General features: G+C 40.0%; 1 protein-coding gene across 1 annotated transcript in view; it reads left to right on the top strand.

Moving 5' to 3' along the window:
* ADARB1 (adenosine deaminase RNA specific B1) overlaps positions 1-18,510 on the top strand; it is a 62,195-nt gene extending 43,685 nt beyond the window's left edge. The window contains exons 7-11 of the mRNA XM_032190280.1: positions 290-438; positions 654-822; positions 9,878-10,059; positions 17,261-17,439; positions 18,207-18,510. Of these exons, the coding sequence (XP_032046171.1) occupies positions 290-438; positions 654-822; positions 9,878-10,059; positions 17,261-17,439; positions 18,207-18,383 (856 nt within the window). The 3' untranslated portion in view covers positions 18,384-18,510. The remainder of the gene's footprint in view (positions 1-289; positions 439-653; positions 823-9,877; positions 10,060-17,260; positions 17,440-18,206) is intronic.
* Positions 18,511-18,747: the final 237 nt, after the last annotated feature.

The following is an 18,747-nucleotide window of genomic DNA, read 5'->3' as shown; positions in this document are numbered from 1 at the left end:
ATTTTGTAATCTGTAAACAAAAATCTAAATCAAAATAATCTCAAGTGGTCCAATGTGTGATGTTGCTTTGTTTTCTGATAAGTCCCTGAAAGCTCACTGGGGAATGTAAAAGGCTCTCTATTTCTTGTCTCCATTCTTTTTTCATTTTTAAATTTGTAATAACTTGTTAGAGTTATAATATAAAATTTCCAGACATCGTGTGTTGAGACAATGCCTGTTGAGACTGACCAGCTTATGTTATTTTTTACGTTAATTTTGTTTTTGACTATATTTTTGTTCTCTGTTTCAGCAATAAAGATGATCAGCAAAAATCCATTTTTATCAAATCGGAGCAAGGCGGGTTTAAACTGAAGGAAAATGTGCAGTTTCATCTCTATATCAGCACGTCTCCTTGTGGAGATGCTAGGATTTTCTCACCACATGAAGCAGCACAAGAGGGTATGATAGCAGTAGTATTCTAGTATTGGAGTTTAAAGGATTATTTGAGCACATACTAGTGATATGGTTATGTAGCTACATTGCAAGGAGTGATAGAAATTGTCGTGTAAGCCAGCAGCTATGTAGGCTTTAATAGACTCTTCTTATTGTAATGCTATCTGTGAAATATTTTGAGAATATTTTTCAGTTGATTGTAAGCAGTTTTTGTCATTTAGATCAAGGGGACAGACATCCAAACCGCAAGGCAAGAGGACAGCTACGAACAAAAATAGAATCTGGGGAAGGAACAATCCCTGTGCGCTCTACGACCACTATCCAGACGTGGGATGGAGTATTGCAAGGAGAAAGGCTACTTACTATGTCATGCAGTGACAAGATAGCAAGGTGAGATACTAAATAATTGTTTTTTCAGTGGAATAAGAAAGGAGGGTTGCATGACAGCTGCAGTGAATGTGCAGGTTATTGCTTGGTTTCCTTGCTTAGATGTAGCATGGCTGCAACTCCAGTGATGAAGCTCTGATTCTTCACCTGCAGTTGGTGTCAGACCTTCTGCTGGCTTCAGAGGCGAGGTGAAAACAGTATCATTTTAGCAAGTTAAGTCATGACAGCCTTGTTTTGTAATTTTTACTGGAAAATATCAGAGGAATACCTTCTTTTTTTTTTTCTAATGTAGTATGGCATTGGCAACACAGTGAGAGTGCAATAAATCTATTAGCTGTAGCTGATTAATTTCCTCTGATTATATATGTCCTTGTATATCAATGGAACAGATGTGTTCCATGGATAAATTTAGATTTTTGTTATTTTATGCAGGGAAAAAGTATTCTAGTTAAAAACATGTCCATTGATAGTCATTTTTAATTTCTAGCTTCAAAATTATTTTAATGTTAGTTTTAATATTTTTACTGTAAATAAATATTTTGGTTCCAGTACTAGTACTTTTATTTATACTTTATCTGATATATTCTTACTCTTTGTTGTCATTATTGACAGACAAAGATAAAGATTTTTAAAAACTGTGGACAGACAGATGACACCCCCCACCACAGCCCCAGTTTAGCAGCAGTAACCTTTAAAAAGTACCAGAGGTCTGGAAGAGTTGCTGGAAGATTGTAGTATTATTTGAAATGAGCCTGTCTGATTGCAGCCTCTTTGTTCTTGTGAAATAGATGAGAAATGCCAAGTTTTTCACCTGATATTTTAATTATTTTTTAATTAAAAAAAAAACTGTGCTGGTCTGTCAAGTCACACTTAGTCTGATTCAGAATTTATTAAGTCTATTTTAACAAAGAAAGTAAGTGGAAATGTAATTGTGAACTGTGTACACCAAATCAAAACATACAGGATGAATGTTAGGTGATTGCTTTTTTCCTCTAGTCTTGTCTCAAGTAATCAGCATCTTTACTGAAGGAAGGCACTTTAGTTTAAATCCTTCTAACACAAATAGATAGGGCCACTCAGAAGCCACTATGTTGGGTTGTTGAAAGGCAATTTTAAAAAAATGACATTGAAGTTTTAAAATAATATTTTCAATAGTTCATCAAATAGATTTCCCAGCTTCATGTCAATAACTTCTCCTAGCCATCCAATGTGGTATTCATGCTGCATTCATTTGACTTCTTTTATCACATCATCGTTGCTGTTAGTGAAAATAAAACTTGAAGACAGTTATTGAGCTAGAACACATTTGACTATTTTGTTGATTTTGTGTGATGCAGAACAGAATCCATCTCTCGCTTGCGTAGCTAGCTGTCACCTCTCCTTGGGGCTAATGGGAATAATTTTGTTTGTGCCAGTGAAGGAAGCAAATAGAACCCCTTGACACAGAACAAAGACTGTATGACGGGTAAGGAGGCCCAAATTTTCATATTCTTTTTTTCTTTTCTTTTTTTTTTTTTTTCTTTTTTTCTTTTTTTTTTTTTTTTTAAACATTTCCCTGACATTATGACCATGTTTTGTCCATTTAAATCTGAAAGAATGCATTGCTATGTAGTTTCCAACAGTCAGTGCTCCAGAATGCCCTTGTCCTGTGCACTTGCACTGAGCTTTCCAAAAGGTTCACAGTCCCAGCATGGAAAACACATGGGTGAATAAAGTGTGCAGGATTGCACGTGCAATCCAGAGCAGAAAAACTCTTTGTACCTGAACAGCCATATCTGTGTGGATTATATGTATAACCCAAGCTGTGACTTTCAGCCTCTAAGTGCTTTGTTGCAGTGTGCTGCCTAGCACCCTCCTGAGCCTGGTAGGAACACCCAAGAAACTTGTAGAACTTCTGTTAAACTTCTCTTTTTATGGAAAAAAAAAAATGCTAAAAAGTAGAAGGTCTGCAGTTACAGCTGCTCATTACAGTGATGGGCCAAGCTCACCATTAGTAACAGGTGAGCTCTAATGCAAGAGTGGATGGAACTCCTTGGGCTGACTTCAGGTGCTGATTGTACATTGGCAGACTTGGCTATGCTAAGCCAAGGTTTGGATTGTGCCACAGGCTGAGATAGGACGTGTGAAACAGGCTTTGGCTGTGGAACAACACGGGTCTTCTGCTTCCCTCCAGACAGCTCAGCTCACCTCTTCTTCTCCAGCTTAGTTGGAGGCAGATACTCAGCACCCCTAAATGACCTCCTTCTGCTTGTGCTGGAAGAGACGGGGAAAAAAAGAGGAAAAGTCAAGAGGTATGAGAGCTGTGCTTTAGGTAGGAAGGAAATGAGGGGTGCCAGACTCTAACTGGCACTGATGTCACCAGGAGAAAAATCAGAAATAGCAAAAGACCTGCATAGGTAAAATTGAATGTAATTCCACTTGGATCAGAAGCATTAGAACAGGATTGTCCTAGTGTTAGTTCATGGTGATGTTTCACGGTGGTGTTATTCTATGACAATACCCTTTTTTTGGGACATTAATATATATGCATTTGCTTTAAACGTATCCTAGGCTTTATTATATCCATGGTGCTTTATTATGCATATTTTTGTCATTCTCTGTTTGGTATGTTTTTCCCCCCACATTCATTTCAAGTTGTTCAGCTTTGAATAGTTACTTAATTTCTCACAAAACATTTCAGTTGAGGTTTGCTGTCTTGCTAAGCAGAACGAAATGTTTTCTCACCCTGTTTCCTAGCTAGGAAGCCTCTAGAATTTGAGAAGTGATTTAATTAAAAAGTGGTCCTGTTGTATTAAGGAGAAATTATTGGTGCTGTTCTGCTATAAAGAATGTTACTTCTGATAATCTTTGGTGTGAAATAACGTCATGTGCCTATGTACTGACCTTGTTTTGCAGTATTTAGAGTGGGATATCCAAATGGAAGTTTATAACTGTCTTACTGTTTATTTCCCTGATGGCTTTTCCTTCTTGACCCCACCATCCAGATTTCTTGGACTGATGAGGTTGCACAAAAAGAACTTAAAATCCTATGTGTGCTCACTAAAGGCTGTATGTGTGTTCTGTTTGTGCCCATTGAGCTTTTTTCAAATTTGAGAGTCATTTTCTAATGGAAAGCTCCATGACAGAGCTGGTGTGATTTCTGAACAGCAATAGGAAGAACATTTATTCTGAACACTTCTTAGTCCAAGTGACAGATTAGAATGCCTTAATTTTGATACATGACGGCTGTGTGATGCCTAGGTGAAAAACCTTGGGTAAAGTAGCAGGAAATCACTACCCAGCATCACGTAACCACTCAAACCAGTGACTTGAGTCTTGGTCCAGGCTCACCAGTATGCCCCAGATCCATGCAACACTGGGAAAGCTGGGACAAATCAGAGCTGTGCATTTGACAGCCTAGGTTCAGCTACAAGGGAAAACAAATCCTCTTGTCTGTAATTGAAAGTCTGACCTCAAGATAAGTAAGAAGAAGTTTGTGAGAAGTGCTGCTGTAACAGATCATAGACTTGTGCTTAGTGACTTGTGTCAGTGTGGGGCACTGACTGAGCCACTTGAGGTAAAAGACTGACTGCTTCACGTGACGATGTTGCTTCCTGTGTCTGCTTTGAAAAGGAGGCAGTGATCGTGGAGATTCAGTTAATCTCTTAGGAAAGCAAAGAGAAATCAGATTTGAACACGGCAGAAAGGAGGTCATGTTTAGATTAGTTAATATCATCTCTTCCCATTCATTCTGCAGCATCTAAGCATCTAATAGCATCTAAATGGTGAATATAGAACAGGAAAACCAATGAGTATGATAATTTTGTAAAATCATGTTTCCCCCAAGGTGATGCTCAGCTAAAAAAACCCTGGTTGTAGCTCTCAGGTGAGCACACTACCCAGAGAGTAAGTAGTCAGGAGCTGACCACTATTCATTTGCAACTTCATTGACCAAAAGTTGCATATGTATTTATGGATACTTCAGTGCAGATGAGGCAGGATGTGAATCCACCTGCGTTTGTGGGAACCGGCAGTTGTTTGCTGTTGTGTAGGAGCTACTGTAGGAGACTGAGACTTGGATTGGAAATGTTTGGATCTACAGAGCTGTTGTTGGGGTCTAGTCTGTAAAGATGGTGAGATGTTGCAGTTGGAAACAGCATTTCTGTGAATGCTTGTGTTCAGTGTTACTTCTTAGATGAGGTAGAAGACATGACAAAATCTTGGTGACAGCAAACATTTGGTCTTTTGGTCTTATTTTTCCTAAATGTGCCTGGGGGATTCTAAGCTGTAAAGCAAAGTGGGGACACAAAGTAGCCTGAGCTATGCTCCCAAGGGGACAACTCAGCAGCATTTTCTAATTGCTGTCATTTTTGATTCTGAAACCTGAAATTTTTCAGATCACTGAATTTTTTAATGCAAAACAAATACTAGAAAACAATGTTTTTTATACAAGAAAATACTTATGGAGTATTTTATACTCCAAGAATATACTGGAGATATTTCTTCCATTATCACATTCTAGAGCCATCAAATGTTCCTACCCGAGCACTGTGCCATGGCCAGGGTCTGCGTCCACTCTGCTGCAGCATGCATTGCAGCAGAAAGGTTTGTTTCTGTGTTATAAAAACAATGTGAGCATTGGAAGGTTTGGATTTGCAAACTAGATTTACGTGGTATTGGTTACTTCACCCTTTTCTCATACTAATTTATATATACATGAAGAAAAAAACAAACATTTTGTTAGGTGTTTCGCTGGCTTGGTGGAAAAGGCAATACAGGAAAGCTGGAGAGGGACTTTTTGTCAGGGAGTGTAGTGATAGGACAAGAAGTAATGGCTGTAAACCAGAAGAGGATAGGTTTAGGTCAGCTATCTGGAAGAAATTCTTCACTCTGAGGGTGGTGAGGCACTGGAACAGGCTTCCTAGAGAAGCTGTGGATGTCCCGTACCTGGAAGTGCCCAAGGCCAGGCTGGATGGGGCTTTGAGCCACCTGGCTCAAATGGCAGGGAGGTTGGAACTGGATGGGGTTTAAGGTCCCTTCCAACCCAAACCATTCTATGATTCTATCCTGAATTTATTAACATTTTCTTTGATAAATTTTTCACAGAATCACAGAATTTTCTAGGTTGGAAGAGACCTCAAGATCATCGAGTCCAACCTCTGACCTAACGCTAACAGTCCCCACTAAACCATTTCCCTAAGCTCTACATCTAAACGTCTTTTGAAGACTTCCAGGGGTGGTGACTCCACCACTTCCCTGGGCAGCCTGTTCCAGTGCCTCACAACCCTTTCAGTGAAGAAGTTCTTCCTAACATCTAACCTAAAACTCCCCTGGCTCAACTTAAGCCCATTCCCCCTCGTCCTGTCACCAGGCACGTGGGAGAACAGACCAACCCCCACCTCGCTACAGCCTCCTTTAAGGTATCTGTAGAGTGCAATAAGGTCGCCCCTGAGCCTCCTCTTCTCCAGGCTGAACAAGCCCAGCTCCCTCAGCCGCTCCTCGTAGGACTTGTTCTCCAGGCCCCTCACCAGCTTCGTCGCCCTTCTCTGCACCCGCTCAAGCACCTCGATGTCCTTCTTGTAGCGAGGGGCCCAAAACTGAACACAGTACTCGAGGTGCGGCCTCACCAGAGCTGAGTACAGGGGGACGATCACCTCCCTAGCCCTGCTGGTCACGCTGTTCCTGATACAAGCCAGGATGCCGTTGGCCTTCTTGGCCACCTGAGCACACTGCTGGCTCATATTCAGCCGACTATCCACCTACACTCCCAGGTCCTTCTCTGCCTGGCAGCTCTCCAACCATTCCTCTCCCAGCCTGTAGCTCTGCTTGGGGTTATTGCGCCCCAGGTGCAGGACCCGGCACTTGGCCTTGTTGAACTTCATGCAGTTGACCTCAGCCCATCGGTGCAGCCTATCCAGATCCTCCTGCAGAGCTTTCCTACCCTCGAGCAGATCAACACATGCACCTAACTTGGTGTCATCTGCGAACTTACTGAGGGTGCACTCGATGCCCTCATCCAGATCATCGATGAAGATATTAAAGAGGACCGGCCCCAGCACCGAGCCCTGGGGGACGCCACTAGTGACTGGCCTCCAACTGGACTTGGCTCCATTCACCACGACTCTTTGGGCCCGGCTATCCAGCCAGTTTCTAACCCAACGAAGCGTGCGCCAGTCCAAGCCAAGAGCAGCCAGTTTCTTGAGGAGAATGCTGTGGGAGACGGTGTCAAAAGCCTTGCTGAAGTCAAGGTAGACCACATCCACAGCCTTTCCCTCGTCAACCCAGCGCGTCACTTTGTCATAGAAGGAGATCAGGTTTGTCAGGCATGACCTGCCTTTCACTCTCAGCTCTGCATCATGACCTGCCTTTTCACTCTCAGCTCTGCATCTTATGGTTTGTAATGAACCTATACAGATTTGGCCCATTAACTTCAAAATAAGTTTCAGTAAATTCTAGTGCTAAATTGACAGCTTTTGTTGACAAACATTCTGACATGTCATGCTTGTAAATTGGCAGGAAGAGACAGTTTTACCATTTCAGGTTTCAAAAGGCTTGTGTCTTTTTGAAAATTGATGCATATTATTGTTATAGCTACTTCTCAGTTTGTATCTGTAGAGGTTGTTTTTGCTGTATGTGCTAATGGGAGTGAGAAATTAGTGTTAGCCAGAAAGAAGTACAGTATGAATAGGAAAAAGCAAGAAAGTCTCTGCATAATCCTTTTTGCCTCAGTTACAATCAACAGGACTTCATTTGGGTTTCATGTTTATCTCTGACTCACTGTCAGTTTCTGAAACGGTTATTTATTTCTGTGGATAATTATATCTTTTATTGTAACACTTGAAATTTAAAGGCAATTTTATAATCCTAATCACTATCCAACCCTGCCTGATCAATTTTATGAGGTTGAGGCTTTGTGTGTATGAATGGTTTCTACAAACCTTGTATTTACAGCTGCTCTGAATCCGTTGCTCGCAGTGATACAGCTCACCCCAGCAAAACCAGTAGGCACGTGCAGTTATTACAGAATAGGAATTAACTGTAATACAGGTTCGTGTGTTCCACCTTGCAGAAGTATGTTCAATTGTCTAAACTCCTCATTTCAATTAAAAGACAAACTTCACCTTTAACTTTCTTTGCCAGCGAAGGTCACCAAGTGTGGGAGGTGGGGAAGAAGCAGCAAAACACAAGCTCTAGAAGTAATGAAGATAGAAACAAGGAAAAAAGGGGTCTGGCAAAAGTTTTATTTAGGGATCCACGGCTTGCCAGAGGAATACTCTGGCTTTTTTAAAAATTTCCATCCATCACTCAAGTACTATTGAAGAATAATAAGATGTAATGTGCCTAAGCTAAGGAAGCTTAATTTGTGTCTGTAAGTTTCAGATACAATTGTAAGAACCCAATTTGCTATGATTACTCTTGGATTCTTTCCAAATGCTTCTTCCATAATATTATCTGTCTGTAGTAGTCCATATCCTTCTCTATCCTGCATGTAGGTAATACTGCAAATAACAAGAAAACACTTCTGTGATCTATTTGGCAATTAACATACCTCTGTGCTTACAAAATTCTAGTCAAGGCAAAGTCCTTAGAAAGTCATCTTGGTACAGGGAGGCAATAATTTTCACTTGATACCTTTAACCTTATGTTTGGCTGTTCATTGCATTTTCACTGTCATACAAAATAGGCCATTATATAATGTAACAGATACCTTACTTTTTGTTAGTGGAGTGTTTTTACTCCTACATTAGGGCTAGCTTTTTTAATGACAGGTGAGTAAGCTAATCCATACTGCCTCAATTTTTACCCTCAGTAAAGATATGAAAATAAATTGTTTCCTTGGACTGCAATTTTTGCTTTACCCTTTCTTCACAATTTTGCAAGACTTGTAGCCAAAGCATATAGTTCAGTTTTTCACAGTAGTGAAGCAGTTGTACTATACAATTTCTAGCCTGAACTGATGATATATAGCCATGCCATCCCAGCACAAGGTGCAAGAAACACCTTTAACACAATCAGAGCTCCCTCATTTCTTAGGGGATCCTTGCATCTCATATAAGTAAGGACAGCAATTTCATATGAGCACAACAGCTTCCATTGTGTTATTTTTTATTTTTATTTTTATTCAAGCACCAAAATAAATTTTCCTTCTGCTTGGGTACCCAGTCTGGGTGTTGCAGTTGTACTCAGATACATTATTTTAATAGTGACAAATTGTTTGCAAGTATACCTCAGAAAAGAGTTTAGTGGAAATACTCTACAGGAGACTTTGAGATTTTAAAAGGTGTTCCATATGGGTTTCATATGATTGTCACATATAGATTGAGAGCCAAAACTTGATTAAGTGAACACAGATAGAAAATCTCTTCAGTATTTTGCTCCTATGCATGCTAGATTCCTTCTACTGGACCTGTTTGACTGTGGGTCACAATGGTACAGACAGGGATTTACAGTTGGAATCTGTGAAGCAGCTAAAGTAAGCAGAGAGTACCCGGAGATTATTTTCCCCTGCCCGTGAATATTGCAGGCAACTACAAAAAACCTTTCTGACAGCAGGATGTGGACAGTTTGGTTAAGGTGTAAAGAACAAACTTTCTATGAAGGTGACGAGGTACTGAGGTCTTACAGACACAATCCCTGTGTTGTCAGAATGATGGTTTGCCCACTGCCACGTATTTTGGAGGCATCAGTTACTGTTTCTGATTAAGGATCTCACAGTTTGGCTTCCTCTGATTGAATGATCCCGTCCATCTCTGACATTAGGGGGCTGAAAAATGTATCACCAGGCACAGTAGAAGGGAAGTGAGGTTATGGAATCTGCTCCTGAAGTGGATGCTGACAGTAGACCTCTTGGTTGCCTAGCTCAGGATTTTGCTGAGCATCCCATAAACCAGTCTCTGAAATTCCAGCAGGTGTCACAGCTATGTTACCATAGCCATGTTCTGCTCAAGAGAGGAAAGGTTGAACGTCTGGTCCATTGTGATTAACTGCTATTATGTCTGGCAGATGTTACTTGTTCCATTAAAAAGAAAGTTTTTTTGTTTTTTTGTTTTGTTTTGTTTTGTTTTTCCCTCCCTCTTAGGTGGAACGTATTGGGTATTCAAGGAGCCTTACTTAGCCTCTTTGTGGAGCCAATTTACTTCTCTAGCATCATCTTGGGGAGTTTATATCATGGGGATCATCTATCCAGAGCCGTATACCAGAGGATAGCAGAGATAGAAGATCTACCACCTCTTTATACACTCAACAGACCTTTACTTAGTGGCAAGTATCTAATGGAGAAGGCTGTACCGGTAACTAAGTCTGTTCCAGTAGCAATGTGATTTTGCAGTTCTCAAAACCTTGCAAATTATGTACTGTGAGTAAATTGCTTTCTGGTTACAACACAGAAGATACTGGCTAAGCCTAATATAGTTATTTAGACAGAAATATCTATCAAGAACCTTTCATTAGTTAAAGGGTACCAAAAAGAGCTGGGGTATGAACTGGATGCAGTTTCATGTAATTGCTGTCTAGAGTGTACCTTAGCAATATGCGAGGCAAGTTGAAGGTTTAGTGAAACCTCTTATCATCCATGGGATAGTGTGTTAGCTCTCACTGTCACTTCTCCTGCCCTTGCAGATATTTATTGAATCGCTGCATCATTTATCAGCATGACAAAATACATGTGTTTGGCTCACAATCTCTGGACCAGTAACCAGCTAAAAATGGATGGAAAGAATGTCTCAGATGCTATTGGTTGTGTTTTCTTTTGTCATCATTCTGTTGGATGCAGCATTAGCTTTTATTAGCATGGCACCTAAATTGTTTGCATGTCTCAATTATCACAGTATTTTCACATTGTGCGTTGTGTTAATGCACAAATGCTGTATTCAAATTCTGGTGGCATTTCCTCGGAAATATTTTTAATATAACATTAAGTATTAGCTGACAGGCACCAATGCAGTAAGCCCTAGCAAGTAATTAGCAGCTGCTGTTGAGATTTTTAATTGTTGTTCTTTAGCATTGCACTGATCCTAGACTCAAGGGGCCAAAAGGACTGGCACTATTTGAATTAACAGGTTATAACATAAATTGAGCCATGACTTAAAAAGAAAGTTCTGAAGTATCTTAAAAATTTCTAAAACTGCTAGTTACAGTAGTGTTGTAAAAGCTTTAAAACTGAAATCTCTTATATTACCTATCATTGTGTGCATTGCTTTGTTCTGTAGAGCTTGGCTTTGGCATGCCTGTTGATTTTCCGGGGGGGTGGGAGTGGGGGGGGAAATCAGTATTTTAAAGCATGTTTAAAGCTTAACGTGAATGCTAAAAATAAATATCGAGAGTGTGGGGGGAAGAAGGCATATCAAACAACCATCTTTTTTTTTATTATTATTTTTAAAGAAAGATAATTAATAAGGATTCCATGAACCAGGATGTACTGAAGTATTGTGACATAATCATCCTTATAGTAGCAAATAAGTAATAGTACCAACACTCACAGTACCTAATATATGATTGTTGTATTGGGTTAGTAGCTGATGTATGGACTGTTGCTGCCTGATTTCTGGGAATTTTTATAAACTTTTCAAGACAGCATGGTGGGAGGAGCTTCTGTTGTTCTTTTCACAACATATAATAGCACCTTGGCGTCTTAAAAATCATCTTCCTGAAATACTGTTACCATCTATTTGCCATGAAATAGTACCATCTGTTTAAACAGTTCATCCAGAAATCACTGATCAGTAAAGTGTTCAGAAATGTTCTCAGCTGTTGAGTTTTTATGAAAATGCATGTCTCAAAATGTACACAAAGGTTGTTTGAGATGAAGGACGGAGGAGAATTACCGTGATGAATTTCCTTCAAATGGATTAGTCTTGAAAGCTGCTTTTCTGATCCACACCGTTGGATTCAGCTGGGACAGACGTGTAGCTACACGTCGACTCTTCGATTCACTTGACACCGTATTCTTATCTGCAGTACATGCCGCAGGAACAGCTCTCCCCAGTTCTGAGTTCCCCCTTATACCACACACACAATTGTGCTATCGTTTCTCATTTCTAACAGAGAAATGAACTGAAATAGAAATAGTTGCTCAGTTACGGTATTCTGTCTTTCCCCACTGTTTCTCACCTATTTAGCTGAGAAAACGCTATAAAAGCTGTTCATAAAACAACTTTTATGTCTCCAGGGCCAATTGCATTAAGATGAAGCCGGACTAAGCTATTTTTTTCTACTCTATTGGTGAAAATTGTATTTTCATCGAATGTTCTTTCTTTCTTCATAGGAGACTTTCTACTTATACATCCCTTTCCCAGCAAGTTAAGTGACAGCATGCGTATCGGAGCAGCTGTTTTGCAGTTAGGGGTGTGGGAAACCCTTATGTTTGTAGAAAGTTCTTTCCCTGTATCAGCTCTTGGAAACCTTGGTTGCAGTACCCAGCCTTTCAGGATGCCTTTAGCACCACAGCACAGAGGGCATGTGAGCTCTCACTGAGAACCAGTCAGTTCAGTTGAGAGATGACAGGTTAAAATCTTGTGAATTTCTGAATAACCTGAAAAGGGAACAATTCCTCATTCAAATCAAATGAGGGTGATTGTTTAAATCTGCCAATAAAAAAAGGTACCAGTCTGCAGGTTAATCTGCTAAGGCTTTTTGGAGCCACTTTTTGGAGATAGACACGAAGAAGTTAACTTGGCACAGGAGTAGAGCAACAAAGCAAATGCTCCATGTAGAGAATCTGTCCTTGAATATCCTTGAGAGAAGTCATTAAATGTAAAATGTAAAAAAATTTAAATTAAATCATTAAATGTAAAAGGAAGTCTATTGCACATATAAAAAGCAGGCTCCTTTTCACTGGAGGCAACTTGTGTGAAAATAATTTCATCAGGTTGTCCATGTTTATGGTTCCTGTCTGTGGAGCTCGTGTGCTCATATATCTCAGCTTCAGGGACCTGGGCTAATGGCACCTGCTAGGGTAATGTTTTTAAAGCAGATGGCAGGGTATGCCCAGACGTCCTTCATGCTCTCCTGTCAGCAATATCTACTAAAGTCAACAATTAACACTGCCCTTGTGCCTGTTTTTTCTGGATAATCCATTTTTTCTTAGCTGTGATTATATTATTTCAGCCAAAGTTTTCCATGTTTTGATGTCTGGTCAGTTAATAGTTTCTTACGCTTTAGTTTCCATAAAGTTTCCCATCTTTAAGCAGAACATTGTCAGAAATTAAGTTATTGGTGTTTTTTGACCTGTTCTTATGGTATGGTTGACAGGTATTTCCTCTGTTTCATTTCCTGGATGAAAAATCCAGGAGCAGTGTCACATCTACTGATTATCTTGTCACCAGCATAAGAGCTGTCTTAAGTAAGACTAAGATGTTAAGGTAAGGTTAATCTAGCCCAGTATTCTTCTCCCACAGGCAGGTATGCAGTGATAAAACAGAAGAAAATGGTATACCTCTGCAGATACCTCCTGAGAATTGCATCAGTAATCTGTGAATTGGAGACTTCCTGAGCTAGTCTTTGTGTTTAAGAATCCTTAATAGATTTTTTTTTTTATTTTTTTATTATTCATGAATTCCTGTTCCAGTTTTATGAATTGCTGTAAATTTCTTAGTTTCCACAACCTTCTTTAGTAAGGAGGGCCATAGTGTATTTAAAGACTTTTGCAATAGCGTTTACTTTTTCCTAATTTAATTCAATGTTCTTTAGTGCTCTGTATGATACAGGTACACCATGTACCATATAGCTAGCAGTTGTTCCATGTCACCTTTGTCTTGGTGCTCAGATCTCTATACCACTGTGGTATTCCCACTAAGTCCTAACTTTTCCAGACTAGAATGTCTTAGTGCAGTTTGTTTTTTCTTGCACGGAAAATATTCCATGCATAGGTCATCTCTTCCATTTTTGGGCTGGCAAAACCAGAGCAGCACATGATACTCAAGGTAAGGTAGCAGTAATTATTTATATGGTACTTTATTTTGTTCTGTATTCCTTCAGTAATAATTTCTTGCATTCACTTTGCTCTATTTATTACTGTTGATCATTGACCTGATCTTTTGATAGAACTTAATATTCAAAATCATAGAACCATTTAGTTTAGAAAAGACCTTCAAGATTATCATTGCTGGTACCTATACACATTTTAAGAAAAAGACCTTCAAGATTACTATTGCTGGTACCTATACACATAAGAGAATTTATTTATGTATTTATGTAATGTATTTATATCTTCATCTAGAAGTCTTTCCCTTGCTTACAGTACCATTATTAAATTTAATGACCATTGAAGTTAGTTTGCAGTATGTTTCTTAAATAGAACATCTAAAATTGGAAGGAGCAAGGATCATCAAGTCCAAGCTCCTGGCTCCACACAAGACTTCCTTGAAATCAGGCCCTATGTCTGAAAGCTTTGTCCAAGCACTTCTCGAACTCCATCCAGCAGGCTCAGTGCTGTGACCGCTGCCTTGGAGAGCTGGTTCCAGTGTCCAGCCACTCCCTCAGTGAACAGCCTCTGCTGTGTGAGTGTGGAAAGAGCATGAGTAAGCTGGTAGAGAAGTGTAATTTATATCCAGTATTTGCTGAAAGAGTTGTACACAGACTAGATATATTGGTCTGGGGAGGGAGTCATTCACTAGAGGAAAAACATTAGGCAACAGATTTTTCTTATTTTATTCTTCTTAAATAGAGTGCTCTTTCATACTAATAAGAAAAGGGGCAAGACATCTTTTTGCAATACTAGAACCATATCAGATCACTGTACTTGGTCAGTAGGATATGAAACAAGCAAAGGTACGGATATTTTTAAGATAAATAAAAAATATGACTGATTGACCTATGTGTCATGAGGTGGCAATTTTTTAGCCCTTTTGCCTCAGTAGTTTTGATAAACAGTTTTTAGATTAACAAGTTCACAAGTATGCTATATTAAGTAAATGGTATGTTTCACATAAGCTTCACAAAAAAAAATTGAATTTATATGTTTATGGAGAGTCAGAGTTGAGATTCCTCTTGTGTATACCTACAGTTGATAGGTCTTTAGGTGCAGACCTGTTGGGTGCCACTCTGTGGCAGGGTTTGTTTGCTATCCAGCATTTGGACTTTAAATGGTGCAGGATGATTTGTGTTGTGCATAATCATAGAATCATTAAAGTTGGAAAACAACTCCAAGATCATCTGGTCCAACCATCATCCTAATCACATTGCTGGCTTATGTTCAGGTGAGCATCAATCAGCACCCCCAAGTCCTTTTCCTCTGCACAGCTTTTGAGCCGCTCTGCCCCAAGCCTGTAGCGCTGCATGGGGTTGTTGTGGCCAAAGTGCAGGACCCAGCACTTAGCCACGTTGAACCTCACCCCTTTGGCCTCTGCCCATCGCCCCATCCTGTCCACGTCCCTCTGTGGGGCCTTCCTACCCTCCAGCAGATTGACACTTCCCCCCAGCTTGGTGTCCTCTGCAAACTTGCTGAGGGTGAACTCAATTCCCTCATCCAAATCATCATTAAAGGTATCATCTGCAGTTTTCAGGACACGATGCATAAATTAATTGCCAGCCACTCAGAAAGACAGCAGAAGTTTTGACAATCTTTCCTAAAAGAAATCAGAGAATAACTCTTTAGGAATTTTTCATTCCAATTTTATTTTTAAAATTTTATATTTTAAAAGAATGTGGAATGGTGACACTGTTGATTATTATTTACTTGTGATTTACAGGTAATCAGTCATAGCGATGAGGGTGACATAAGCCAAGCATAAAAATGTGACAACATCTGGAAATTCAATATGATTGATATTTAAAAATGTTTATTTAGTAAATGAGGAATTGGTTATAGTAAACAAACCGATTTTTGCCATGTCATTCAAGATCTAAGACCTTGTAGCTTTACGCATGCTCATCTCTGCATCCCGCAAGTGGGTGTTGTAAGACCAGGGCCAAGTGAGCAAGTCCTATGTTCATCTGCCTCTTAGGTTGGTTTAACTTGTTTGTTAGGTTGTATTTCAAATATCAGCAAGAAGTGCATCTTGCTGCAATACTTATATTGAATTCATACAAATTTACTAGATCTTATTAGGTGTAAAACCTAGCAGAAACTGAGATCTCAGAGTACATTTGGAGTAGGCTTGTGTCAAAGTAAAAATGGGACCTTTATTAGAAAGGAAAAAATCAAACAAACAAACACACGTGTTTGTTCTGTGATGAGACATCCTAAGTTTTGCCACCCCTGTAATGGCTGTGAGGTCTGCTGGATCAAAGGCACCGCACTGCACAGCATTTCTGTAGTGCACAGCCCAAACCACTTGCTGTGCTGATGCCCCTGGCTGCTGCATGCGAGCACGGGGGGGAGTGCTGGAGTGGACATGACATGTGTCTGGGAGGTGGGTAGTGTATGGATTGCAGTGGCTGTCATACTCTTTAAGCACAGTACAGTGGTAATATATATGGTGCATTTCTGCAGCACTGGGCTGCTGTGGGGGGAATAAATCCTGCCTTTGGCAGCCTGGGCTGGTCGCCAGCCTCTCTTCACACTTAGGTTAGACTTCCAGAAAGCCATCTTTGACAGATGTTGCAAAACCTAACATCTGAGCAAAATGATCTGAGGTCTCCCTTATCACTTGAGCCCTGCAGATCACCATGTCTGGGTGTATTAAGTAGCAATGAGCATGTAAAATGGGGAGGCAGCTGAATTGCAACCAGATTTATGCTGAAAGACTCAATTGTCTGTTGTTTTTGGCTTTCTGCACAGGATGTTGGGGCTCACTCTGCCTAACTTAGACAATTAAAGGCAGGGCCCCTCTATTCCTGGTCATTGTGTTTGAATTTGTTACTTGCTTTGTGTAAATGTGAATCAGACATCCTGTCATTAAGGTCAGAAGTAAGATCATCCTATCTACTCTGTCTGGAAAACTGCCTACTGGACACTGGAGCAGCTTAAAACACTCAGTTAGCTTTCTGGATTCTGCATTTGTTCAGGGGTGAATTCCAAAACCTTGACTCTATGTAAGCACTGCTCAGCAACAGCTGACAGCATTGGTGTGTTATCAATGTTATCTTCATCCTGAATCCCAAATGCAGCACCATGCCAGGTATTGTGTAGAAAATTAACTCTATCCCACCCAAAACCAGGACAGTGCAGTAAGGTGCTAATATCACTGTCCACATGGAGCTGAGTCACAGACCTCTCTGCACAGCCTCCTCCACTGAGGAAGCTGGTTTCTCACAGCTCCAGTGATGTACACTTGCCCAGCTAGGAATGGCAGTGAAAGGCCATTTTTAGCCACAATGAAAATGAAATACGTGTGGCAGTATCTCCATGATCCAGTGAAAAATCTGCAGGAGAATGTTCTCATAGTAGAAGAATCACTTGTAAGAATGCCTAGCGATGTTATTTCAGTAGCTCTAGTATATCTGGTATATTCTTACTACCCAATAAGTATAATCATCAAGAGTCAGTATTTATTGTTGTCATTAAGTATCTCTCTTCTTTCAGGTATTAGCAATGCAGAAGCACGCCAACCAGGGAAAGCACCAAACTTCAGTGTAAACTGGACAGTAGGAGACACTTGTCTTGAAGTTATTAATGCTACAACTGGCAAAGATGAAATGGGTCGTGCATCTCGCCTTTGTAAACATGCTTTGTACAGCCGCTGGATGCGTATTCATGCAAAGGTACATATACTAAAGTGCAAGATTTTTCACTTCTAAATGGTATATTGATGTGCCACTTTCTGTATTTAGAAGCCACTTCATGAGCCTGTCTTAAACTGAGCTTAAAACCGCCGTCAGCTACCAGCCTATGTAGTAATGGAAAACAACACATTTATTTAGATTATTTTTTTCTTATAATACCTGGTACAAAATGCATGCAAGGGTCTCATAATCTTTTGTTATAGTGAAGTAAAAACAAAGGGTGCTAACTCCTTTGAACTCATTTTAATTTGTTTGGAAATACAATCCTAGTTTCACTGAAATCAAACCTACTTAGATTTCAGGCTGTCCTGTCTTAGGAAGAAAAGACACAAGAAAGTATCCATTAATGCCTTTTCAGCGTCTAGGCTTCCTCTGCTAAAGGATGTTGATAATCTGAAAGAAGCAAAAGGTGCGCTAGCTATGGTCGAACTACCACAGCAATACTGAAAAGTGAAGTCCAGAGTGCCCCTCTCTGGATGTGGTACTGCTCTGCAGGCGGGCGCACTTTTTCCCTTTGCTCAGAGAGCTGAAGATGCAGTTAGGTGTGATGAGGCTAGACACAGTTACGATGGCTGGAAGGAGAAGCATAATCGTGGTTTTTTTTAAGCTCGTCTGCCTTTGCCTGTACATTTGGTTTAGTACTTCGTTACCTTGTTTAATAATAGCTGTTTTAATAATTCAGTTACTCTTAAGCTGTTTGGTTGAATAGATCATTTTCTCTCTTCTTGTCTTTTCAATCTGCACAGCTTTCCTCCAGCTTGCGCTCAAAGATTCTCAAGCCTAACTTGTACCATGAAACCAAGCAAGGAGCCACTGAGTATCAAACTGCCAAAGAGCGTTTGTTTAAAGCATTCCTGAAGGCAGGACTTGGAGCCTGGGTGGAGAAACCCATAGAACAGGATCAGTTTTCTCTCACTGTCTGATTCACAGACTGCACATCACTTTGGAAAGGGAGTTGCTCTGGAAATCCTGGTGTCCAGCATTGCTTTCTGGCATCTCCACAGCTGTTAAAACATCTTTTTACTGTTTGGAGTTTGTTTTTTTTTTTTCCCCATTTTTTAGGAAACTTGATGGTAGCTGTTTTTATTTTGCCTAAGTATTGAAACTCAGTGATTATCTGATACATAATTGTGCATTTTATTATGGGAAAGTCATTTCTGGTGTATTTCTGGAAATACTTTTACTGTAGAAAATTTGCAGTAAGGCTCTCCTTACAGTATACAATGACTCATTTTTTCTGGGTTAAAATATTTTTTTTAATTCAATGTCATCAAGTGCATGAAGAAA

Source organism: Aythya fuligula, chromosome 6 (assembly GCF_009819795.1).
Source record: "Aythya fuligula isolate bAytFul2 chromosome 6, bAytFul2.pri, whole genome shotgun sequence".
Taxonomy (NCBI): Eukaryota; Metazoa; Chordata; class Aves; order Anseriformes; family Anatidae; genus Aythya; species Aythya fuligula.
This window is presented reverse-complemented; position numbering and strand designations above follow the sequence as displayed.